At 40.6% G+C, this 25888-nt stretch overlaps 1 protein-coding gene across 1 annotated transcript; it reads left to right on the top strand.

Annotated features, from left to right (window-relative positions):
• The first annotated feature begins 128 nt into the window (after positions 1-128).
• On the top strand, positions 129-25439 carry LOC137672447 (solute carrier family 22 member 15-like). The gene is made up of 12 exons (XM_068416675.1): positions 129-218; positions 2057-2203; positions 5975-6107; positions 6787-6951; positions 8596-8725; positions 10446-10667; positions 12300-12440; positions 14162-14247; positions 18417-18525; positions 22829-22901; positions 23387-23550; positions 24500-25439. Exons 1-12 carry the CDS (start codon positions 129-131, stop codon positions 24510-24512), a joined length of 1473 nt encoding a protein of 490 aa, XP_068272776.1. The 3' UTR covers positions 24513-25439.
• Positions 25440-25888: the final 449 nt, after the last annotated feature.

The following is a 25888-nucleotide window of genomic DNA, read 5'->3' as shown; positions in this document are numbered from 1 at the left end:
GTTCTCACCAGGTCTCAGCTCGGCGGGCGGCTCGTCCCTACGGGGCCACAGGTGGGAGCGGGGCGGGGGGAGCGGCGGGGCCGGCGGGCGGGGCGGGGCGGGGGCACCAGCGCGGCGGCGGGCGGGCCATGGCGCTGGGGCTGGAGGAGGCCTTCGGGGCGGCGGGGGAGTTCGGCGGCGGGCAGCGGCGCCTCACCGCCTGCCTGGTGCTGCTGCAGGTGAGGCGGGGCGGCGGCGGGAGGCGCGGCGGGCCGGGGCGGGGGCGGCGCGGCCGGCCGGCGCAGGGCCGGGCCCCGGTCCCCCTGCCAGCCGCGCCGGGCGGCGGTCCCGCTCGCCGTGTTCCCTGGTTTCTGTTAGCTGGTTTGGGGGTGTTCGTGTTTACTTTCTTTTTCCCTTCCGCAGCGCGGGCAGATCGCGGGGAGGGCGGGCAGCGCGGCGGGGGAAGAGCCGGGGCCAGCGCGTGTCTGATGGCGCGGGGCTGCTCCCGGGCACACGCTCCGGCTGGCACCGCCGCCTCTCCCGTGTGTGCCGGGTGCCCGTGCGGGACCCGCTCCTGACCCGCCGGGCTGCGGGACGGGTGCGAGGCTCTGCCCGCCCCGCCGGGGGCTGCGGGGGGTCGGGCATCCTCTGGGAAACGGTGCCGCGGCGGGAGCCGGGCTGCCGGCCGGGGGGGGGGGCGGGGTCCTGCCCCCCAGCTCCTCCGGCCCTGCCCGCCGTCCCCCCGCCGTGTCCTTGCGCTCCTGCGGGGGACGGCTGAGTAACCCTCCCCTCAGAGCCCCGCTCGGTGTCACGGGCGTTTCAAAAAGGATTTGGTGGGTTTTGTTCCTTTCACAAGTTGCTTTTCAAACCTCTTCCTCGCCTCAGTGCTACCTTATGTGCTTGACGTACCGAAGTTCATGATCTGTTTTCCTTATTTCTATACATGTCCCACTTTTTGAGTGCCTTTTTTTGAAGAGTGCTTTTTAAGCTTCTGCCGAGGGGAAGGAAATGGAGTCTAACCACAGCAACTGGGGTTTTTTGTGGTGTGGGTTTTTTTCTTTTTTTAAATCTCTCGTGAAAAGTGGTAAGCAGGGTGCTGTCTTTAAATAGCGTCCACACCCCCGCATGCAAACATTTATCTGTTTCAATGGCTCAGTTTCTTCCTCACAGGCTTCCTCCTGTTAGTGCAGTTCCGAATTTTGAATTAAAACGCTGTTGGGAGGGAGGGAGGTTGTGCTGATGGCAGGTTGGTGTTTACAGCTTGTTTCTGCAAGAACGTTCAAGGTAAGCACAGGCTGGAATGGCACATTAAAACAAGGTCCAGCCAAATCCACCACCTTGTGGTGGCCCAATGAAGGGAGCCATTCTAGATTCAAAACTTTTCCGTCAATGGTAATGTGCTGAAAATCTTGGATGTGCCTAAGGATAATGTTTTGAGTTAGAAAAATAAAATAAATCACATGCGAAATCCAGAAGACATTCAAAACATCTTGAAGCCCATAATGATGAATAAATGTTCTCGTAAGGGTTTCTTTATGAAAATCTTTTTTTATTCCTGCACATTCTAGTTTTCCTAATGATCAGGTTAAGGTTTCAGTCTCTGCAATGGAAAGAGCCAGCACAGACTTTTAAAAAAATATCATCTTATATTTTTTTTTTTTGACTTGTCGCTACAGGTTGTATTCTTTGAGTATAGTAAGTGAAACTTTTTTTTATAATAATAATAATAATCTTGGTCTAAGGATTAGATCTAAGCTACGAAACTAGGATGAATTTCTTAATAACTTCCTTTCCTGTGCCTGGCTACAAAACAGCAAGAGCAAAGCGAACAACTTTGCAACAGGAAGGAGGGTGGCGAGATGAAGCTTTAGTGGAAAGTGCACCAGTATCTCTGGAGCGGTACCCGCTGCTCCCAGCTGCCTTGATGATCACATCTGGCCACAGTAGACTGATTTGCATTTTGTTTGTGATGCTGGGTAAAGGGGAATTGTTAATTGATGGTTTAATGAAAAGCTTATGGTATTCCATCAGGTCTCGTTGGGACTGTTCAGGGTAAATAATTGTGTCTTATTTTAAGGTATACGTGGCCTGTCAGTCGATGCTTATTGTGCTTGTGGGAGCTGTGCCCGAGTATCATATAGACCAAGGAGGAATTCCAGCGAGCAGAGCTGAGCTTGCCAAGCATATCCGTTTTACAGACAACTTCACATCTATAGTAACTGAGGCAAGTACTTCCATCATGCCTAACCATTGCTTCTCTTCTTGGGATTTATGCCACTGGTGCGGGCTGTGGCACCTGTAAAAGCTGAGCAGGGCTTAGTGTAATGTTTTGCTCATGCTATTAAAAATTATTGGAACCCACTCATCTGGCTTTTTATTTTATTATTATTTTTATATCTGAAAGTATAGGATTAAATTAATAGTTTAGCTTTCCTAATGTAAATCTAATATTTATTAGTGTAGGTTAAAGTTTATTTATTTTGTTTTCAGTTTTGTTTACCTTCAGATGTTTTAGACAGTCATTACTAATGATCATTTAACTACAGTTTATAACTCTGGAATTTAGGATGCACTCCTCCTAATGTCCGTTTTCTGCCAAGAAGAGGTTCAGTTTGTTGTGTCAGCACAATCTGCTGTGCACGTCAGCTTTACCATGAGCTGCATTAGTTTCTTGCAGAAGATACATCTTAAAGATTAAAACTAGTATGAAAATGAAACTCAGGCACCACATGTCTGGGTATTTTAATGTGTGGTGAGAGTGGGAGATGGAACAGGTTGAAGTTTGCTGAGTGGGACAGAAGCTTTGACCCTTCATCCTCGTGAATTCCATGCAAAAGCCTGCGTCTGCTTTTTGCTGGTCCCTGGGCTATAATCACTCAGGCAAGTGCGAGTGACCTCAGCATCACTGCCAGTGCCAGAAAAAAAGACTGCGTGGGTGGCTCAGCTTGTAGTGTGAACTGTCAGAGTTCTGCTGATTGAACTCTTGGGGTTGTTGTCAGTAAACTCGTATAAGACCGGTTCGCACTGGGGGTAGCCGGTGCCAAATTTTTGCTTCCTTCTGATTATCCCAAATATGACTGCAGTGTTTCTCTTGGAAAAATGTAGTGGCTAGACATAAGAAGGAATGATGCAATATTGGATCATATCCTCTGTCAGAAACAGATTTTTTCGATTAGCCTGTTTTCCAGGATCACCCTTCAGTTTCAGACTCTCAGCAGGATGCGTGATATGGGGTAGTGCTTGATTTATAATCAGAAATCAGCAAATTTTAACTAATACTGTGTTTTTAAATGTAGAAGTTAGTGTCCCTATTTCCAAAATATGTAGTAAGTCTCAAGACTCATCAAAACAAGTTTATGTTCCCATTCATGTCAGTAACTTTATTGTAAGATTTTAAAAATTATATTGTTAACAGTCTTTTCATGAAATCTTTAGATGCTGGCCAACGTTTTACTGTCTGCTAGCAGTCTGGTAACTAAATCAAACTGCCATGTGGGTTTAAAGAGCTGAGAGGATGTCTGTTTTGGTGATAACAAAATGGGCAACATTTTGTTGGCAAGCTACAGTTAATTTTGACAAATATTTAACAAGTTCCTTTTGTGCAAATAAAGTAGATAGACGCATTGTTTTAAAAGTTATATTCTTCACAGATTATTATATCAGATTTGTTAAAATACGAGCATCTTCCACTGGCACGCTAAGCAGCACAACGTTTGCAGAAGCGATCTTTTCTCTTCTTCTGTCCTGAGAGAGGAAGCTGCTTTTGTAAAGTTTATTTCCTGTATTTTGGTGATGGAGCTTAAATTGTAAATATTTTCAGTTCTGTTCTGGTTTGGCAGGGGCACTGTTCTGCTCTGGAGCTCAACAAAACTTCAGAGCAGCTCTTCAGTTCTGCTTCAAGAACTAATCATTGTAATTAATTTTGGCATAGTTAAGACTTCGCAATAATAGCTCAGGCTTGGTTTATGGCAAATACAGTTGTTAGAATTGCTTCTTGGTCTGGCATCAGCTCAGTCCCCTGATGATGATGCTTAGGGTGAGTTCAGGAATGTCTTACATTTGGTGTAGAAATGGTCCTTTACCTTTGAGACGTTGCTTTTTACAACGATACCCGGGAGCATAAAGTTGTTTTGTCTCTAGTATCAGCCTGAAACACTCCGCAGACGAGAACTGAGAGATTGAAATTTGTATGCTGTGGAGTGCTAGCGCGGAGAAGAAGGAGCTATGCCAGCAATGCTCTCTGCCTTGGAGAGCACATGCCGGGATGTTTTTATACTTGAAGCTTCTGAGGATTCGTGCCCTGGAATATTTCATTGTTGAAGTCTCCTCAGAAAGTTAAGAAACCATAAGTTTCGGGGCGACATCTTTATCCAACGTAATAGGGTAGAATCTACTGCCCAGCGGGGTATAGCTGCAAATGCTGCTGCACGGGACTTTTACCTTCCCAGAGTGTCCAGAAGTCCCCCAAAACTCTGAAGTGCTGGAACATGGGGTACATTGGACTAAAGAAGGCGTCCTGTGAACACATTCAGTCCTGTCCTGCTCCCACAACCTGCATCTTGCAGGCTGCTGGGTGGGCAGAGCATAGTGGGTTACTGGGTAGATGGAGCTCTGTGTGCTCTGTCCTTTCCCACTGTGTGAGTTCAGAGGGAGGAAAAGCATATGTTTCTTGATATTGCTATAATTAAAAGTTTCAGTAAATGCCAAATATTCTTTGGGGATCCATGTCAATTCAAGGCAGACACTTCAGGGCTGAGGTCCTAGTGTGCTGTATTGGATTTTGGTCATGGGCCTCTTCCCTTAGACTTTTATTTTTTTTTTTAAACCTTCTACTTCTTTTAAAAAAGCAAATGGGATTAAGATCCTTCTTCCTTTCTCCAAAGGACATACTGCACATGTCATTTAAAAAGCCAGCATGACACTTATCCGCTTTTTTGAAAGTAAATTTTCCAGTAAATATGCTGGGAATTACTTGAAGTACTCAAATAATGATTAAATATTTCTTTGTCTAAAGCTTTGCATTGAATTAGTTAAATTCTTTTCCTGGACAGGCACTTAGGATTTTCTGATCACCATTCCTTCCCAAGTTCATGATATCAGCAATGTTTGTAATCTCAAGGGTGCGTTTCTATGAGTGTTGGTTCTCCTTGTTTGTAGCAGGGGGGCTGGGCGAGCTATCTGTGTGCCTTGCCCCCTCAGGAAACAGTGTAACTTTCATTCCAGTTTCAACCCGCTGTCAGTTCATTTTCTTGTGACAATTTTTCATTATGCTCCCTCAGTTTAGCTTTTGGATGAGGTAGAAAGTACATTTTATAAAGAAACCCATCATTTGTTTCTGACTTCTGTTTGATTATAAATGCATGCCTACAATAAGATACTGAACTATCACTGAGTAGTCAATAAGTAGGTCTTAGAGCTTTTGTAAAACGAGGACATCTTTCCATAATCCCTTCCTGCTTCTCTTCATCAATTCAACACATGTAGGAGGAGGAAGGGCACCAGGGATTACTCACGGTGTAGGAAGCATAGCTGCACAGCGTTAACTCTCGACATACTGCAATAGTGAACGTGTTTTATTCTTGTTAATAATTTTTATTACCTGTTCAGGGAAATAGCTAAGCTTGTTCGATGTTGAAATGGCTAAGCTGTTAACAATTCAGACTTCCTTGTTTTAATAACTTAAGATAAATTGCCTTGTCAAAGCTTGGGAATTGAGATGCAACTAATTGTACTTATCAAGTTGAAAGCTTATAATATATTATAATGAAATTTCTTGGAGGGGAGAAAGTAGAGATGTGAGAGTCTGTTAGGACAGAAATATACCTACTGTTATCTTACCTATCGAACTTTGAACAGAACTTTTAATTGAATATAAAGCAAGAAGTGGGAAGTGGCAAGAGAAGATTTTTGATAGTATAGTTTTTTATTATTTTGGAGGAAGCTGGCAACTTGGTGTTAATACTTTTAACAATAAGGAGGTTCTTTTTTTTGACAGTGGTACCTAATTGAACAAGAAGCCTACAAAGTGAGCCTTGCATCATCCCTATTTTTTGCTGGATTACTTATTGGAAATATCACATTTGGCCCTTTGTCAGATAAGCTGGGCAGAAAACCAGTGTATATCTCGGGTAAGATTGTTAAAAGGTTTTTCTTAAGCATTCTACATGGATAGGAACATCTCTTTCTTTTCTGCCTGGGGGCCACCCTGCCTGGAGGCGGCCCTTGGGCCACCCTGCTGTGTCGATGTTACGGAGTCAATGATCTGTATCAGCATTTCACTTAGAGTAGAGCAGCGCTAAAATTTGTTAGTCTGAGTGTGCTGGGCAGCGTAGTGGTCACTGGAATATCAATGGGCGATGAAAAATAACTTGGTTTTGCTATGACTATTGCTATTTGAGCGCAGTGTTCCACGTGTTGCCTGACCATATTGTCTCCAATAAAAATAACTTGCTTTTTGGGGAGGGAGGGTATGGGAGAGAATGATTTACCTAAGCATCTTTAGAGTGGGTAACTCATGTCCTGGTGTTTTGTCTTCCAACTGCGTTTGCAGCCAGAGGGTCTTTTTGTTTAATGATAACGTTGTCTCAAGGAAACATCATCCTTGGCATTGCAGACCTCAAGTGTGTGGCTTGAAGATGATTGTAATTTTCACATGGTGTGACTTCAGAAAGCCCAATGTGAGAGATTAGAAACAAAGAGTACCATAGACTAGTCATTACAGTCAGTAACTAACTGTGCTCCCTGCCTTTATTCTGAGTTCAAGGTGCATAGCGTAAGTACTAATTACATTTTATTCTGTCTCTACAGGTCTATTTTTTGATGTCGTTTTTGGGTATGTCACAGCATTAGCTCCAAATTATGACATATTTGCAGTTTCACGGTTTTTTGTTGGAATTGTGAATGGTGGAATGGCTCTTGTGTCTTTTGTCCTAACCCAAGAATATGTAGGAAAATCATTTTGGTCGTTTACAGGTGGGATTTGGGAATATTTAGTATTATTACTGTGCCACGTATTGCTTTGACTATCAATACCTTACATTTTAAATTCTTACGTTTATACCAAGTAAAGTCAGTTTATAGTGTAAGTCAGATAAGTGTGATGTGATTCATCCAAGTTCTAATTCCTGTGGGAAAGGTGCCTGAATAAGAAAGATGGGATTGAGTTTGATAAAGAGCAACACCCAGGTTTTAAGTTGGTACATTGATTCCTAAAATTTCCCAATTTGTACACTGCATTACATTAAAAAAAAAAATACATGTTTTGGCAGATCCTGCCAACTTCTGAACGGTGCTATATGGTATCTTGGGAAGGTGTTCTTGAAAGTGTTCTTTGAAGGTTCCCTGCACCACAAAATGACTTAGTGCCTGGATAAGTGTTTTTTCCACTGCTGAATGTGCTGACCATCCAGTATTTTTAAATGTCTTTTTTCATATGTCACTACCAAGCCTTAAAATAAATTTAACACTTGCACGTCAGTCTGTTGTAAGGCTGGAGTAGCTCAGACTGTAACGCCTTTTTGGCTAGTGCAACATGGGGAAAACCAGTCCAAATGCTGACTTGCTGTGGCTGTGAGCATATTTCTCTCTCTCATTTCTTCAGTTACCTCATTCTATTATTTTTCTTATTTCTTCTCTGGACTCCTGGGGATGTATGGGACAGTTGTCAGTTATAGCTTTCCACTTAATTCTTTTTTTAAGTACTGATTTTTTTTTTTTCTTTTTAAGTACTGAATTTTCTTCTTCTCCTGGGTCCACTTTTTTGACTCACGCCCTCTCTCTCTCTCCCACCCCTCCTTGCCCTGTTGTGTCTCTCTGCTCTCCCCAGCCTTTCTCCCTGCAGGGCCAGCATCCTGACGGACCGAACAGTCAGTCTGGTTCCTGCCGCTTGTCGCTCTAGGTGCTTTAGTTCTGCTCAGCTGTTGAGAAAGAGGTGCTGAACAACCGCTCAGGGGCTGCGGGAGAAGGAGCTGCTGGAGGCAGCTCTGCAGCGTTCAAGCAGCTCTCCTAGGTGTTGGCCGTGAGCTAGGCTTTGCGGGTGGTAGCTGAGAGTTTCTGGGTTAAGTACAAGATCTCCTGTTACTCTGTAGAAGGTCTGTTGGGCTTTTGGAGTTCAAGTTGACCCCATATTTTTAACATTTTTATTTACGCTTGTTCATCAGAAGTCTGCTCTAATATACCTCTGGCTTGCAGCTGTGTTTATACTGAGCTCAGTGCTTGTGTTTTTTTAGCTTGCTTCCAATTTCTGTTCCAGCCTGCCACCTCTATTCAGGATTACCTTAACAGACCTAAATAAATCACTCTTAACAATTCCCCTTCCTGTCCTCAGGTTTTCTCTTTAGTCTGTAGGTTCCTGTTCATTTCTTGCTCTCTCCTATGTACCACCTTTTGTTTTTGAAAGGGGACACCCCTCAATACATTATGCAAAGTTATTCTTCACTGGAATTGCATAATATGCTTAAGCCAGCTGGTTCACAAGGGCCGTAAAGGTACTTCAAAGATTTTATTGCTATTTTATTTGTGTGTATCACAGGCTAGGAGTTTCAGGCTTCTGCTTCATAATTTTTTTTTCTTTTGCCAGTGGTTTCTGTAGTCACCTTTTTGATCTTGTATTTTCAGGTTCGTTAACTAATTTGACATTTGCAGTTGGCATTGCTGTTTATGCTTTACTGGGTTACTGTGTCAGAGAATGGCGCTGCCTTGCCTTGCTGTCGAATACTCCGGGAGTCATCTTCCTCCTTCTTTCTTTGTAAGTAAGTGGTTCACAGCCATATAATGATAAGAAAAAATGTGCAGCAATGTAACAGTTCCTTTTCCTTGTCATCATTCAAGAGAGCGGTATAAACAAGGATGACGTTTTTCTGTATAGTTTTGTGAACCAAGCAAGAGAAAAAACATATTGTGAAGGAAGAGCGGTTTCAAACGAAGCAGACGATCAGAGTTACCCAGAAGACAGGCTTGTGTTTCGGCGTGCTGTTACAGTTGTGGTGGCCAGCGTTGCAAAGAGCAGCTGTATGCCAGCTGCCCAATAAAACTCGATTACAAATGCTGCTTGGGGAAGGGAAGCCTGCCAGAGGCGGTGAGCCGGAGCATCAGCCAGCAGTGCTGCATCCTGCCAAGGAAGGGCTTCAGCACTTGAGAAGATTTGGAAATGATTCTACAGGGATTTTAGAGTTTCTTTTTGTGAAACGCATGCAAAGGGAAATAAGTGAGAGCACTTGGAGTTGCGTTTTTAACGATACACAAAGTATCTTCTTGCTTTTGAGGTTCCTTGTGTCTGTTGCTAGCACTGTTGTACTTGGGTGTTCCTATTTAGAATTCCTACACGGACATTACTATAAAAATGATTATGAAATGCATCAGTATTTAAGGATTTATAACTGCTAGCTTTGTCTGGCCCGTGTTGTTACAAAATATTCTTTTAACATATCAACTAATTTAGCGTGTATTCTTCTGATCAGTAGTGGGAGCTGTAGAAGTAATAAAAGAATTAGTTTAGTAGGTTGTCTACACATTAATACAGGGAATGTCTAGCATACAGCATAGATGGAAGAAAACTCGTCTGATTTTTATTTCAATTATTTTCTTACTTTCAATTATTTTTTAGAAAGGTCTGCCCTTGAAATGAGTTCTGTTAAAGAATGCATCAAAAAGAAAATCCCTGTAGTCAAGGAAAGCAAAGCCTCTGTGCTGAGGAAAGAAGCTCTGTATAGTATATTTTCCTCTATGGTGTTGTGTTTCAGATGGAAGTAGAATTACTTCCCCAAATACTAAAAAATACTGGGATCCTCTGAGGTAGTGAAAGTTTAGTTTGGTTGTAGGATGCGTATCTCTGTTAGTACCAGAGCAAATAAAGGTTCAGTTAAAAATATTCCATTCTTTATTTTATGGCTCATATAAAAGCAACACCATACTCTACAACCTGAGAAAAAGAGGAATCATGAACTGAAGTTGTGGTAAGCAAGGATATTCTGATTATACATGGGAATAAGAGATTTAAAACTTTGCAGGTAACAATGAGCCTGAAAAGTAATTTCACAGTGAGGTTTCTCTCCACTCCAAGACTCCAGCTCCGAGCCCTTCCTATGGTGAAATAAACTTTCTGAAAACAAAGTTTAGTCCTGGCTGTTCAGCTCATTGGGACTGGAGATGCTTCCTGGGTAATGCTAGTGTAGTGTTTCCTAAGAAGTCAGTTCAGCAGAAGTCAAGATTCCGATTTAAACTCCTCTCACATGACTGAGTGCTTTGTCAAGTGTCTCCAACAACCCTTCCGTAAGATTAACTGTATTATTATTGGAGTACATGGAATTTAATATGCAGAACTGTGCAAATAGAATGTTTTTCTCTGAATTTTGTATTGGTACGTTTTTGGGTTTAAGTATTGAAGTGCAAAACGGGAAGATTGACTTTAGTGCTTTGTTCATAGGAATGAACTTGTCATCGTTGATCTTTCTGTTCTTTCCTGTTAGTATGCTCCCAGAATCACCACGATGGCTGTATTCCCAAGGGAAAATGGCAGAAGCTGAAGATGTGTTGCAATATATTGCCCTTGGTAATGGAAAAGAGAGATTAAATCTAAAACTAAAACCAAGTGCAGGAACTTCAAGAAAGGATGAATCGGCACCTGGTATCCTAAACTTAGTAAAACACCCAGTCCTTCGGTGGCGAACCGTCATGCTGATGTACATCTGGTACGTAATTGCAAGACGCTGACATGCTATGAACAAGTCAGACATGAGGAAGCGATTAAGGTTTCATCCTTTTCTTTTAAAAATGCTTTCCTCAAACTAAATCATAAATTTGTCAGTTGATGGCAGACAATAATAATCTAAAATGATGATGTTTCATTATTATTGCTGTTGTGTTTTATTTTCGGAGTGTTACTTAGAAATTGCTTCAAAACATACTAAGAAATAATCTGGTGAGAACATAATGTTTACATTGAGTGGAATGAGAAGCTGAAGCAGAAATTACTGAGAGGACATGTATTTGAAGCAGTCTTAGGAAGGGAGGAACTACGTGGATTAGACAATGATAGAGATCTGGAGTAAGAATAAATGTTAAGAGCTCAAAAGCACATTACACAGGTTCAGTGGAGCAAAACTGTGGGCAAGATAAAATGCAGCTTGTATAGATTTATATTAGGTGCTGTCTTGAAAAGTGATACAACTTGGGGAAAAAAAATCACCCTGAAGTGCAGGAGGATGTGGTGTAATGTATTAGCAATACATGGCGGCACAGAGGGAACCCCTGGGGTGGGAAAGGTGTGGGGCTGGTTGTTGCAGCAGCTGTTGCAAATTGGCTTGAGCTAAAATCTGTTGGAGGAACAGCTTTTTTTCCAAAATGCCATGAACAAGTTTTCCCTTTAAAGTTCAACGCCATTTGAGATGATTGGCAGGATGTAGATGATAAAAATCAGTAGTTAGATGTGTGGGGTAAGCAGAGCTGTGCAGGACGTGGGAGAAGCGGCAGGAGCATCTTTGCTCAGTAGGACCTTTCCAGAATCATCTTAGACTGCTGGTAGGTAAATGTAAGTAATTATGGTGATGAGAAATTACATGATGAGGCATTCTCACCTTCTGGAAGAAGAGGTTGCAGCCCTTTTTTTCTCTGTCTCAAACACGTTAAGATGCAGTGCAGGGAGCTGTTGGAGTGGCGTCACAGCGGCTGTCCCTCAGCTCCTTGTGCTGTTGCTCAGGAGCTTTGGACACACCCTCAGCTGTGACTGACAGAGGACATACTTCTCCCTGTATCAGGCAAAACTCTCCTTGTCCACATTGCTTGGCACAGACTCAGCTTGGACAGCAAGGTAACGACTAGGGAATAGGCAAAATGTCTGTATGTGATATTTGGTGGCCTTTCCAACCCCCTGTTGTTTTTTATGGGGCAGGAGTGTGGGGGCTTCCTTCTTTCCAAGGAAAGCGATCATAGGTTTGTTGGGGAAGCCTCTCCTAGGTTTGGGGAAGACACTGTGCTAAACAAGGGAGGTACGTATCGTTTGCTTTCATAGCATTGCTTTGCAATGGTTAAGCATCATTTGCTTAGAGTTAAGCTTATTAGATTTGCTAAACAACCTGGAAATACCCCAAGGTAATAGAAAATTCTGAAAGTTATGCTGTGCATATATACGAGCATTTGTTTTCTTTCAAGGTAATGATATAGGAACTGTTCTCTTTGCCTTGTTTCCCTTTGGGGGGAAATAAGAGTTCTCTTCAGAGCATGTAACTCAATATGGCTAATCCATAACGTGGCATAATTTATCTTTTAAATACTTTCTTAAAGGCTAGTTATTTTAGTAATATTACTTCTATGGTTATTTTTAGGTATGTCTGCAGCTTCATGTACTATGGTCTAACCTTAAATGCTGGTGAATTAAGAGGAAATCTGTATTTAAATGTGGCTCTTTCTGGGCTTGTAGAAGTTCCAGCATTTCCTCTCTGCATGTTTTTTATTGAGAAGTCCTGGTAAGGAAAACTTATTTCCTAGTTTTTTGCATGTATTTGTAGATAGCCTAGAAAAATATTAACGCTTTTTCTCAGTAAGATACTTCACTCTTCTTCTAAAACAGTGGCTTCTTTGGGGATTTACTCCGCTACAGGGGTTTCTGCAGTTGATACGGAAATGGGACTCTGATTTTCTGCCTCTTATCTTTTCTAGTTTTGTTCATCTTTTGAATTATTCAAGAGATGAACTTTTCAATGATGAATGTTATTAAAAAAAGTTTGGTCTTTATGGGAAAAAATGTGAGTAACCTAGTTATTTAAGTATCTATAGCTTCTATATCTCATGTATTTTATTCAGAAGGACTTCTTTTTGTACTGCATACAAGCTGCAATTGAAAGCAGTTTTCAGCAGTGTTCATTTTTACTTAAAATTTTCAAAGAGAACTTTGAAGTGAGAGCTGTTCAGTTTTCGTTAAGGCGTGAATGGTCGATGTCCGGTGCCTTGACACTTCTCAGTGTCTTTGGCAGCGATCCTTTATGTGGGTACTTATTTCCAAAGGGTGAACAGTCAGTCTGGCAACCCAGAGGTACCCAGGGTTTCGTGTAACCTTCAGTTTGAGTAACTTTGTAATGATATCTTGGTCTCACTGAGGTCAGTGGCAAAAGTCCCATTTTCTTCAGTCAGGTGAGGATGTTGCCTTTTGGGTTTTTTGGGTAAAAGAAGCTGTCAACTCTGTCAAGCTAAAAAGCAAACCAACCAACTGACCTTCACCCCAAGCCCAGAAAACCTAAGTCAAGGACACGTATTTGTACTATTTGTTTGACAAGCTTTTTGTTTCGTGAAGTGAGGATATGTTTAGTTTTAGGTACTTAATGCAAAATAGAATGTGACAAGCCAGCTGCTCTGGTTTTGTTCAGTTTTAGTGAGCAGTATCCTTAAAGTATAGCTTTTTTTTGTTGCAAAAAGATTTAGAAGATTTTAAAAACAAGCATTGTACGTTATAGATAAACTGTAGTTCTGCTAGTATGGGGTAGTAGTTAGAAATAGCTGTGAGAGTTCATGAAGTAACATGCATGTGTAGTATTCCTACATGCCTGCAAATTGTTAGTAAGAATATCTTTATTTGTGGTCCTTTGCAGATAATTATGAAATACTTAAGTGCGGAGGTGGGCTGGTGACTTTCTATACTGTCGTCCTCTCTTCTATTTTAAAACACTACACAGTAGAAAACCACCTTTGCTTATTTCTGTGTGTATACTATTAGACAGAAAAGCATACAAAACAGTTTTACTGTGTGTCATAACTGCGTATATTTTTGCAAAGTTGTAAGAGAGAAATACAGATTAAGCAGCATTAGAATTATATTTTCTTGACCAATATTAATTTGATCTTTGTGTGTATGCACCGTGATAGCCTTTTGGTGACAGGGTACATTGCCTTGCTCAGTACAGAGAAGTAAGTCTGCGAGCTCTTGTTGCTGAAGTAGATGGGTTCTTCTCAAGGCTACAAATTCCATAGCTTAAAAATCAAAACTTGGCTAGAAATAGGAAAGCTTTTGTGAGAGGACTTCATTACACAGAACTCGGAAAATAATGCAAGATTTGAAGCACTTCCCAAGGTACGATAGATTTATAACTGTCATTAATGCTGCTGTGTACTTTAGTTGGTATTTTGCAGACGAATTCAAGAAATACTGAAGGACTTTGCTTCCATCTTTATCTCGGTGCTCTTTTCGTTCTAGGTCTGGAAGACGTAAAACTATGACATGTTTTCTGATATTTGCAGGATTTGCCTGTATATTTACCATGTTTTTACCAACAAACGCTGGTAAGTATGTACTGCTGCTACAGTAGGTGTGTGTTGATTTGGATAAAAGCTGACAAAACAACTTAATGAGTATTTTGTGACTAAGTATATCAGGACCTAAAGCCCTATCCGTTTATACCTCTCTCTGTCTCTTCCTTCTGTGGCTGGTCAGGGAGTTAAGGTCTTGTCTATATTGCTTTTAACTCCTTGCTGGCATAACTTGACCCTGTGTACTGACCAAGTTTTTCTGACTGCAAGCCCTGGCTCTTTGAAGGTCAGACCAAGCTATCACGATGTGTCTCAAACACTGATGCTGCATTCATTTATCACTTAAGCAGTGTACCTTAAAATACTGGATTTAATAGCCAGACTGCAGTGCAGTGTAATGTTAGTTTGACTGGATCTTGACAGTATGAGATGCCAAACTTAATTTTACATTTATTTTGGTGGCATGTAGTATTTACAGAAATAGGAACTGACGTTTTCCTGAAGTAGAAACTTAATCTTTTAAAAAAACTAACAACTAAAAAGCATTAAAAAAACATTTTGTACTTGAAAATTAGAAATGGAAATCAGAATTGCAATCTGGAAGCCATAGGGATGGCAAGAAGCTTGGTGCCTTTCTCAATCTCATGCTGTTTGCTGCAGTATGCAGTTGTGAGGACAGATCGTGATAGCAGTGGAGTATCATCAAGTATATTTCTCCTCTCAAAAGATGTGTTTTTTCTAACATTGTCAATGACATTCACACATATTTGTTTTTGTATTTTCACTTCTTTCAATTTGAAGTACAGTTTTTCTGTACTAATATACTGAGACTAATTTCTGTACTAATACTGAGAACTTATATGACACTAACAAATAGGAGTGGCTGCTCTCCGCTTGTATTTTTCGTAATATCGCTTCAGTAGAAATGTTTTAGCCTTAAGTGTTTTCACCCAGGAGCACCAGCAATGTGATTACAAGGCAGCCTTCTGTAGGTTGTGTTTATCCTTAACAGTTATAAATGCTGTCTGGCATCCATTTCAAATTGATCTCAGAAAAGTCTCAGGAAGAAAAACAGAGAGAGAGAAAATATCCCGTAATCCTATTTGCCATGCTTGTGTTAATTCAAGTCCTCAGATGTTCTGTTGCTCCTTTCATTGAGACAGTTTCTTCCTTTGTTCCAACAAGTTTGCTCTTTGTGCTTCTCTTTGTATTTTAAAACAAAATGAAACAAAGGCAGCAGTGACTAATCAGGATAGGGTAATAATTCCTGAAGAGTTGCTCAATTTCAGGAAAACTTCTGCCTTTTCCAGCTGAGTTCACTTTAATCCCATTAAAATGTCTGTTTTTCCACTGTGGCAAGAGTAAAGCTGGTTCTTGGTCCGGAGTGACCTGTGTCAGTTAAGTAGAAGGAAATTCAGCTCCAAGCATGATGAAGATGAGTCATTTGACTGGATGAAATGAGGGTTGCTACATCTCTAACCAGACCCTCCTGTTACTAAGGAGAACACTTCTTACCTTTGTCTGAGTCAGCATTCTTTGAAGTGATTGACAAGATCCTTGATTTTTATTACAAGGGATTTAAGATTTTAATGAGATATTGGGCACTTGCCTCTCACGTCTGTAACCTTCACTCAATTTCTAAATAACTCTGCTAACTTGTCAATGAGAATCTGATCCAAGTCATCTCCCCTGTGGAATAAGACAAGAACATTTCAGTTACTAAAGATGTGTACTGAGTTTGAGACTAAAAATCTCTTCAGTGGTTAAGTAAAAACTGATATAACCCTCAGCTCCCTCTTTCCTAGTCACTTGGAACTCATAAATTAATTTATGTGAGTATCAGATTGGAAGATGGTGACGGGAGAGTGGCAGCAGAGGGGGAATGGAGCTGTAATTCTTTTTCATTCAAAAGCTGCTGTAAAGCACAAAGACGTCTTCTGCGTTTTGTCTGCTTTATCCTATAGCAAGCAAAGGAGACTTCTAGTCTAGGGGTAACTAGATTTTAACTTTGATTTAGATTTATCTGCTTGTGCTGAACACATAATAACTTCTTGTGACTTTCATTGATCTGTTTTCCACTGAAGAAAGACAGAAAATTCTCAGGTTTTAAAATCAATTGTCTCATCTTTTGCTAATGTTGAGTATTTCCTTTTGTTGAGAATAAACTTTTCTTGGTGGATGTTTTTACTGAAGTAAATTTAAAGACACCTTTAGTTTCGAAAGTACCATTTAAGTGAACTTTTACTTAGGAGGATGACAGCCAGAACGTGAATCTACATAATGGCACTGCAAATGAGACTCTTAATGGTAGTGATTACATCAAAACTTGTAACTCCTGTTCTAAGCTCTTAACCATCAGCTCTGTTTGTTACCATTTTCCCCCGTTTTACTTCGTTGAAGTCAAAAGATCAGTTAATGGAAGATTATTCCTTATCAATAAAACTCAAATGCATGAATTTAGTTAGAATTTACAACTTTTGCCTTTTACTGAAATGTGACACAGTTGCCCTGACTGTACCGTTTCGGGCAGAATTGTGTGCATACCTTTGGTGCTGGGTGTTAGACAAAATATAGTAGAAGTGTTAGGGATGCTGCGTGGACATTCTTGGCTGGACCTAGAGTGTGACCTATAAATGGTCACCATAATCCCCACAGGAGAAAGTACATTCTTGCTTCATGGCATCGTATTTTATATATGTAAAGAAAATAATGGAATGTTGTGCAAGAATTGCTGAAAATATGCTCCAAGGAAAATATAATGACTATGTCTGGGTTTACTTACACAAAGAAGCTGATGTGCAGTGAATTTCCAGTGTGCTTCTAATCCCACGGTAATTCCCCACGTGGCCAGCCTTCAGCCTCCCCTGAGGGAAGGAACCTGGAGAAGACTTAAAAGCTTTAAAGTCACTCTTGAGCTTCTGAGTGCTAATTTCTCTGTCTAGACAGACTCTTTCTTCTGTTTTGATAGTAGGACCAAAACTTCCCAAGTGCGCTAATGTTAAATTTCTAATATATGTATATGCAGTGTTCAGTTTAAGTCTCCCTGGGAGAGAAACAGCAAGTCGTAAAACACATTTCAGGATTACAAATCTCTTCTTCATCGCTTCATGTTTGGAAGAAAAGGGATGTCCCAGCTTTCTGACAGCACCCAGCAGGGCTCTGAGGACCAGGTTCACACCTTTGCCTCTGGCAACTGCATGTAATATTCCAGTTCTTACTGAACGAAAGGAGAACTTGGATGCAAATGTTGCATCTGTTTTGCATGAATTACAGAAATAACTGCAAAAATGCATCACGCCTCAAGAAACTAAATTAAGTTTCCGGATTTCACTTTACTTACAAATGAATTTCTGCTTCAGTTGAAACAGGATCTGACTTGATCAGATGAATAGAACTGAAAACATTCAAGGGCAAAATTAAAAGCAATTGAGAAGCAATCAGACTTTCCCATTACTTAATCAACATCATTTGATCCAAACTGAAACATGCTGAACTTAGGGCTGAGGAAGAGAACCTGAAATACAGCTAATCAGAGCATTTGTTCTTTTTTCATGCTTAAAAAAAAATATATTAAATACTATTTTTATTAAAATGGATGGTGCAAACGTAACCGTATCCAAAATCAGGATAAGGAAAGCCAGATTTCTTTTGGACTTTAAAAGATCCACACTTCAGTTTAGCCACCTAAACTCTGTCTATTAGTAAACGGGGCTGCATTAGCATTTGTTCTTTCCAATTACAAAGCTGCTGCATTTTAAGTCCCAACAGGATGTCCTTGGGGAGCAAACGAGCTGTTGAGGTGAATCAAGTTTTATGGGTTTAATCTAATAAATTAGTCAAGGAGGCTGTGTTGTCTGCTTGTGCTTGTCAAAAGTTGCCTGGGTAAGGTATTCTGACTGCAGAGCTGGAGGCGTTAGCCCTTCCTTTTAGAACTGTGATAGTTTTGTACTTTACCAAAAAAATGGGGCAGATTTTCGTGGTTCTAAATAATTTTATGTATCTGTTCTTATGCGAGCTCTTAAAATGGTTGGGAAGAACTGAAATACTGCTTTTGTGCTTCTAGTTGAAAAACGTATGGATGAAACGTTTTTTTTTTTGCATGACAGTCTCTTAAAGAGGACTGGATGTTTTCTACATGGTGTAAAAAAAGAGTAAGAAAACAGACTATTTATGCTTACAGCTTCTTTTCTCTTTCCTGAAAGGTCTGCTCCTCAGTCCCACGTGGTTAGCTTTGTGTGGAAAAATGATGGTGAGCGCCGCTTTCAACATCGTGTATATTTATACATCTGAGCTATACCCGACAGTGCTGAGGTAATTTAACAGAGCTTGTGGGTGAATGAAAATCCTTTTCATGCACAGTGATACTGATTGCTGTTGCGCTTTAATATTTATCTGCGATTATTTTTACCTGAAATATCAATGTGAGTTCTTTCTGTAATTAGGGCAGCATGCCGGGGCTTGGAAGGGCTCCTCCTAGTAGTCACACGTTGTGCATCGGTGCACTTTCCCGGGCTGTTCGTGGCAACTCCTCTAGGTCTGAATCCAGTATAAAAATATGAAAAAACAGCTTCTTTCACTGCAATCCTACATGCTGTATTTCTCATTTCTACTACTGATTTTGGGAGTAAAATTGCAGGATGCAAAACCAAACATCATGATATGATGGAAGCGTGTGCTAACTTAATTATAAATACAGACTCTGCAGTAAGGACTATTTACAGTCCTTCTGTATACTTCTCTCTCGCATATGATTACATTTGTTTGCTTCCTGAAAAACAGGTGCTTTTCTATATCTTTCTTATTTAATTAAATATTCATAATGCAACTAATTTTAATAGTTTCTGTATGACAGTAATTTGCTTTACACCGTTTAATTCATGAACAAGTAGGCTGAAACCTTAGTTTATTTTTCATAGGTCTCACCAACTCTGTGAGGTTACTCTCTCTCCTGGTGTCCCAAAAGTAACCTGACTCAGGAAAATGTAATAACACACGGTCCTCCTCTTCTCACCCCCCATCTTGGTTCCATGTGGTTTTCTGAATGGTACCCAAAGTATGTATTCAGAATTTGAGCCATATTGCACTAGTTGCTCAAGAATAGCAACTACAAAACTACTGCAAAAATTGAGCCCTCTTTAGAGAGAGCAGGAAGGTTGAAAGCTGACGTGGAGTCGGAAGGTTTCCTGACTGGTGGATGTGTCCTGTAGCACCGCAGAGGTAATTAAGATGGTGACATAAATCACCTGATTCCAGGACACTGAGGGCTTTGGGGTAAAAAAATAACTATGTGGGTGACTCCTTGGATTAGCATTTTTTTTTCTTTTGAGGTTCACAATTTTCCATATGTCACGGAGGCATAAAAGCTAGACTGTGAATGCAGTTTTTGCAACAAAACTTGTGAGGATGGAGGTGGACTGACTGTTTCTAGGTGCTGAGCTTGTGATTCTTGGCAAAGGTTTAGGTTTAATATGCAAGTCCCAAGCACGCTGACTGAAATTGGATGTGGGGGTTTGTTTACATTCTCCCTGTCCAAACTTCTGTGTTCTTTAAGGTCTCTTTTTCTAGTGGGTGGGTTTTGGTTTTTGTTTTCCCGTCCCCTCTGCTTTTCTGGAGTTGAGAATCAAGAGAATTAAATCTGAAAATGTTTTAATTTCTCAGCTTTTCCTTGTTCCACTGTGTTCTCACGTTGCATGTTACCCTGTCTTCCGAAGTCCCGTTGATGTTTGGTGCCACGTATTGTGACAGCTCATACCTAGCAGGAATTACAGTAGTGTCTCTGTGTTCTATATGTGTCAAAGATACAGACCGCCAGCGGAGAAAATGTAAGAGTAAAGACAGTTTGGAAAATTAACAACTTTATTAGACAACTCGTGTTTAATAATATGGCAAACTGTTACGTTAAACCATATGAAAATTCCTCATGTGCCAATTTATACATCTAATTTGTTTGATATCTCTCCGGCACTTTAATTGCAAGGATTACAGTTCACAGAAGACAAGCAGTGATGGGCGAGTGTGTGAGTTACAGCAGAGCGTCAGCCCCATCTGCCGTTCTTTGCAAAGCTCTGTGGTGATGCTGGCATTGCTCTGGCAGCGGTGCTGGCTGATCAGACACCTCCCATGCAAAGGCAGTGGGCAGGAGGTGGAATAAACTCTTCTTCCTTTTACTTTTTTTTTCCAATAGGATGTTGTAGAAATGTCTTCAGTATTACTACTCCTTATTTAAACCTACTTATTACTTTTAAGCGCAAGGACTGTTAAGCATATTTTTTTAAGTTAATTGGTACATGGAGGAATGACAAACATACCTCATGCTAGAAATGGGGAGGTGCTGCAAGCTGGAGAGCGTGTACATGCTTTGGGCTTTTTTTCCTTTTTGATGTGTCTTTAAAAGACCTGCTGGGGAACAAAACAAAAAAAAAAGTTAGAAAACATGACTACTGTTCCATTTTGGACAAAAAGGAAGGTTGTCTTTGGAAACAAAATGTAATCAGAGCTCTAGTAATATAGATATAAAACCAAACTCATGGTTTTTTTCATGAGAAAATGGCTGGAAAATGATGGCATCCTTGTATGGGATGGGTGGAATCAGAGTGGGGCCTTTGGACTGTCTACGATAGCACTGGAAAGCTTATTTGCTTATTTTCACATTGGGGAAAATATTGTATTTTTACTTATGTCTGTGATGGTAGATAAGTTCGTACATCTTTAATACTTGCCCTTTTGATCTCTGGCTTTCTTTGCAAGGAATTCTCCATAATTCTTCCTGTTGAACAACAATCCTTGGTGAGCATTAGTGATGTTTGGGAGCTGCCAGTGCCAGCAGCAGACAAGCTTCTGCATTCGTGCAGGGCTGGGCAAGCAGCGCAGCCGGAGCGGTGCCACATGGCACGTGTCCCTTGCTGCAGCGGGACTAATTGGCTCGAGCAAAGCCCCGGGCTGATGTGATTACCGTGGCTGTGGAGCTATTTGCGCTGGCGTTAGCTCAGCGCTGTGCTCCGTGGGATGGTAGGGGCACGTGCGGTCAGGCAGGTTTAGCAGGGCTTCTGCAGAGCGTGGGCAGAACCGGGGCGGTGCGGTAAGACAGGCAGCGGGCGGTCAGCTGTCGGCAGTGCAGCACCTCAAGAACAGTTCCTAATAGTTCCTGGGCGATAATTCATTTTTCCCCTTGGATACCGTGCCATTGTTCTGCATAACCCAAACTCTGTTGAATTCTGAATTAAAGATATCCTAAAGTCTTAACAACTGCTTTCATTTTGCCTTGGAATTGAAACGACACAATTGCATTTAGGATCACCTTTTGCCCTACTCCATCTCAGCAGAAAAAAAGCAGCCGGGAAACCTCTGGATATGGACAGGCTTAGGGTGTGTGGGAAGGATGCTTCTAAAGGAGCGGTTCACACACAGACTGGTGCCTCTCGTCTGTCCGGGGATTGTGTTGACGGAGGAGGTGCTTGGCCCTGTCGTGTGGGGTTTGGGTCGATGTTGCCTCAACGTGAGGAAGCGTGGGTTGCTATTTTCCTTTTCCCAGGAGGACCCGATGAGAGAAAAGGTTGCTTTGTGTGTTTATTTTTACACCGAAGTCACTGGCTTCTCATCAGCTCCTTCCATCATCTGTTTCCCTTAACGTGTGCAAAGGGCCATTAGGACGGGATGCGGAGGTGGGTGGTTTTGGTATGCTAGCGACCCGTGTCACCTTTCTGCTTGTCGCCTTTAATCCTGTCACTGTCTTCCTGTCTTTGGAGGAGGGAAAGGAAATGGGATGAGTGGGAGCAGCTCAGTGGGGTGACTGAGGATGATGATGAATGAGGGGAAGAAACTGAGAGATGTAGGGAGAAGAACAGCCACCATGAGCCGGTTCTTGCTGTCTGGCTGATAAGTGGTGCCAGTGTCAATCTCTGAAGGGGCTGTTAAATACCGTTTTTTAGGAGTAATACAGAGGTGGAAGATTTTTGCATTTGATCAGGAAATGAAAGACTGGGGGGGATTTTTGTAACTTTCTTCGAAGAGGATCCTGCACTTCTATCCCATGCTTCGATTATCACGGTCTAGATGAGATTGTTTTAAACTTGTCTGAAAATTGAAGGGAGTGCAGAATTCAACAGCCTCTCTAGTAACACATCTGGCCAGATGTTTTCAAGCTCACACTGGCAAATAGTTATTGTCTGTTCGGAGGCACGCACTGACTTTTCATCTGTGTAACCTCAAGTGGCAGAACAGAGGCTGCTGCCGAGGGCCTGAGCTGGAGATAACATTCGGGTTCTTCTGTCTGAGGATCCTGACAAATTTTGAAATCGTTCCCCATCAAGCACAGGGATGGCCAATTCAGTTGCACTATACGGCAGGCTGGAAAACCTCTCTCTTTGTTCAAACTTTCGTGAAGGATTGCACAACAGAGTGCTTTTGTTAGAGTTTCAAAGGGTGTGATTTACCTTGCTAGCAGCTAGTTGTAGAAAATCTTGGAATAACTGCTGCAGGTCTGTAAAAAAAATTTTTTGTAATAAAGACTGTTGATAACTTAAAAAAATTGGTTCTGACAGTGTCACCACATGTTCATGCATGATACAGTCGTGTATCCTGAAACTACAAATCTTTCATCCTTTGTTTGAAACAGAAATGCTGGCTTGGGTGTCTGTTCCATGTCTTGCAGATTTGGGGGCATTCTGGCTCCGTTTGTGCCATCTATGGTAAGATTATTTTCTACTTTTTATATAAATTCTCTCAAAAGCACTTGGCTGATTTTGGTACCACATATGTCTGTTCCTTGAAAAATAATTGTTTTTATGAAAAATTAAATGAAGTTCATTCAATTTCAAGAATTAATGAACAAGATGTTTAAAAATGCCTAGTATTTTGTCCTTTTTGGAAATAATCTCATGTTCTGTGTTGTGTTAATATTCCAGCTGTTAGTGACATGATTGCCATATAATGCATTTGGTACTGCTAAGGCTCATCTGAGTTCTTTTAGGAAATGTAAACAAAGTTTTCATATGAAACTGTTTCTGTGAAATGACATTTATTGGGTTTCTCTGTTCTACCAATACATGGATAATTGCACAGATAGCTGCAGTGAAGAGTTGTAGTCCTTTGGTTTTGACTGCAGTTCATCCGGATCATATATTTTAAGAGCAGGAAACAATGCTGTGTTTTTACTATGGATTTTTAATTTTAGAAATCTCTTAGTCCTTCTGTACCGTTTGTGGTGTTTGGAATCAGCGGACTGTCAGCGGGATTCCTGACTCTCCTTCTGCCAGAAACTCTAAATAAGCCAATTGCTGAGAGCATTGAAGATCTCCAGAGTCCCAAATACCAAGTGCTTAAAAATGAAGAGGCAGAGTAATTTCATTTTACTGTAGCTTTGCATTATTTTCTCTCTGTCTTATGCAAGCTGTGATTTAGTGCGTATTGCTTAGACTGTGTGTGAATGAACGTGTGCATGAAGTTTTTAAAGCCGTCTTTCTCTCGCATCCAGTGGAGATTAAATTTATTCCTTGTTTGGCTCTTAAAAAGGCTAGCAGCTTTCACCTGCATGTATTAAATTATGTGTAAATGAATACTATTTTGTTTCTTTAAAGGAAAACAAATTTTAGAAAGGCAATCTAAAATAATCAGGGACAATACGTTCAACAACACCCCCATGCTTTTACACTAAAACTACGCATATTTTTCGTATATTGGACTGTGCCTTTGTCATGTTTTCTAGTGGAATATAATCTAAAATGAATAGATATCTGAGGAAGTGTTTTATCCTTTATTTGTCCCCTGGGTTAGAGCCATTTAAAGTGCTTTCCTGTTGTAGATAGGCACTAAATAAAACTTTTGAAGTGGGAAATTAGAGTTTTGTTTGCTTCAACACGTAATAGAATAGAAAATATGAAGTATTTCCACTATGTTTGGGAATGGCTTCCTGGCAGAATCAGTTTTAAAAGAAGAGGGGGAAAAAATCCTATAAGAAATAAATTGGCTTAGTGTAGATAAAAAGAATACGTGTTTTTCGTCATATGCTAACTTGTTAATTATCTGGTAATTATTGTACTTAAGCAGTTTAATCATACTATGCACACTATTATGCTTTCTCTTTATGCCTAATACGTAGTAATACGTCATGCAGTTGAAATGGGAAAAAAAAGAATAATTTTTGAGCTTCTGAATATCATTTAACTTCTAATTTTTTAAAAAACCAATGAATTCTGGTTTTCATATTTAATGTTAGCCTATATAACAGGACAAGAAAACTAAGACATGTAAACTGTTTTTCAGTAATTATTTTTCTTCTGTCTGACAGGCAAGGCAGTTAGAAGAAAACACATTTCAGAAGGCCTGTCTGTGGTGGAACATGAAGCCATCAGTGGGAAGGTGCTATAACAGTTGAAGGGCAGAGTCTCGCTCTATATATCCGTCTGGAAATGTTGGAGGACTCAAGTATAAGGCTGTTTGTAGCCTGTTGAACAGTTTTATGTGGAGGCAAATGGAGAAGATGGTAGAAGTTGATCGAAGCTTGTGAGAAAAGAGGTGACAAATCTGTGCATTAATGTAATGACTTAACAAAAGCATACTTTGGATGTTTGGACTTCTCTACAGCTTCTTAAAATGAAGTATTAATTTATTTTACAAAACATAATTGCTAGCTTCAGATTAAGCTATAATGTAATTAGTGATGCGTATAATTTAGAATTTCGATGGCCTTACATGTTCAGGCAAGCAGTAATAGTGAAAGGTAACAGCATCCTGTATATGCTAATTTTCTCTACAGGTTTTTTTGCCTCTAAATTATGGTATACCTCACAGTGTGGAGAGACCAAAGAGTTTTATGGGTTGTTTGCCTTATTATGTCTAGCATAAGAAACCTGAACAGGAGATTTGAATGGAGAATAAATGGATTTTATTGGGAGTGTAAGTAATTTTTTTTTATATAGTTGTACATTAAAAGATATGTAAAGTTAAAAATAGTACTATATTGGAAAAACGATGTCAGGCCTTTAAGAGGTGCATTTAAAGGAAAGGATGAGTAACCTTTTAGACAAAGGTTATTAAGTTCTAGCTGTACATGTGGAACTAGAAATCATTGAACATGAGTTATATATTGTATAATATATGTAATAATACGTAATCCGATACATTTCACATATAAATTAGAAATTCTTCCTACGAGGCAGGGGGTGTTTGTTTAACCATTAATATATTTATGTTGGAATAGATGCATCACAAATGTTACATTTTTTTTGTTGGCCAACACAATTTTGTTATTAAAACGAAAATTATTTAACATCTGTATTATGAGTGCTGCTTTTTCCAGGATGTTTACCCAGGCTTTTTGAAGAATACTTGTATCATTTTGATTTTGGACCTTTATCTAATGCGCCTGATAGGAAAAGGTTACTGAAAGGCCTCTGTATTTTGGGCAAGTTCCATGGTTAAATAATAGTTCTGCAAATGAACAGGCACCCATGCAAGTGGGTGTGCACTTAGACACTCACATGTGCACACATAAGCACACACAGGTAGTTCTGCCTGGATCCCTCACTGAAATCTGTGCTCTGTGTAGGTGTATCGGTCCGTGCGTGCTTTACAAATAGCCTGATCGGGTCCTCACGAGGTGAAAATCAATTGGCAATCAGAACAACATTTAGATAAAGTTGACATAAAGGTGGATTGCATGTGTGTTTATTTAACC

Source organism: Nyctibius grandis, chromosome 20, assembly GCF_013368605.1.
Source record: "Nyctibius grandis isolate bNycGra1 chromosome 20, bNycGra1.pri, whole genome shotgun sequence".
Classification (NCBI taxonomy): Eukaryota; Metazoa; Chordata; class Aves; order Nyctibiiformes; family Nyctibiidae; genus Nyctibius; species Nyctibius grandis.
The sequence above is the reverse complement of the archived record's forward strand: the minus strand, read 5'-3'. Positions and strand labels throughout refer to the sequence as shown.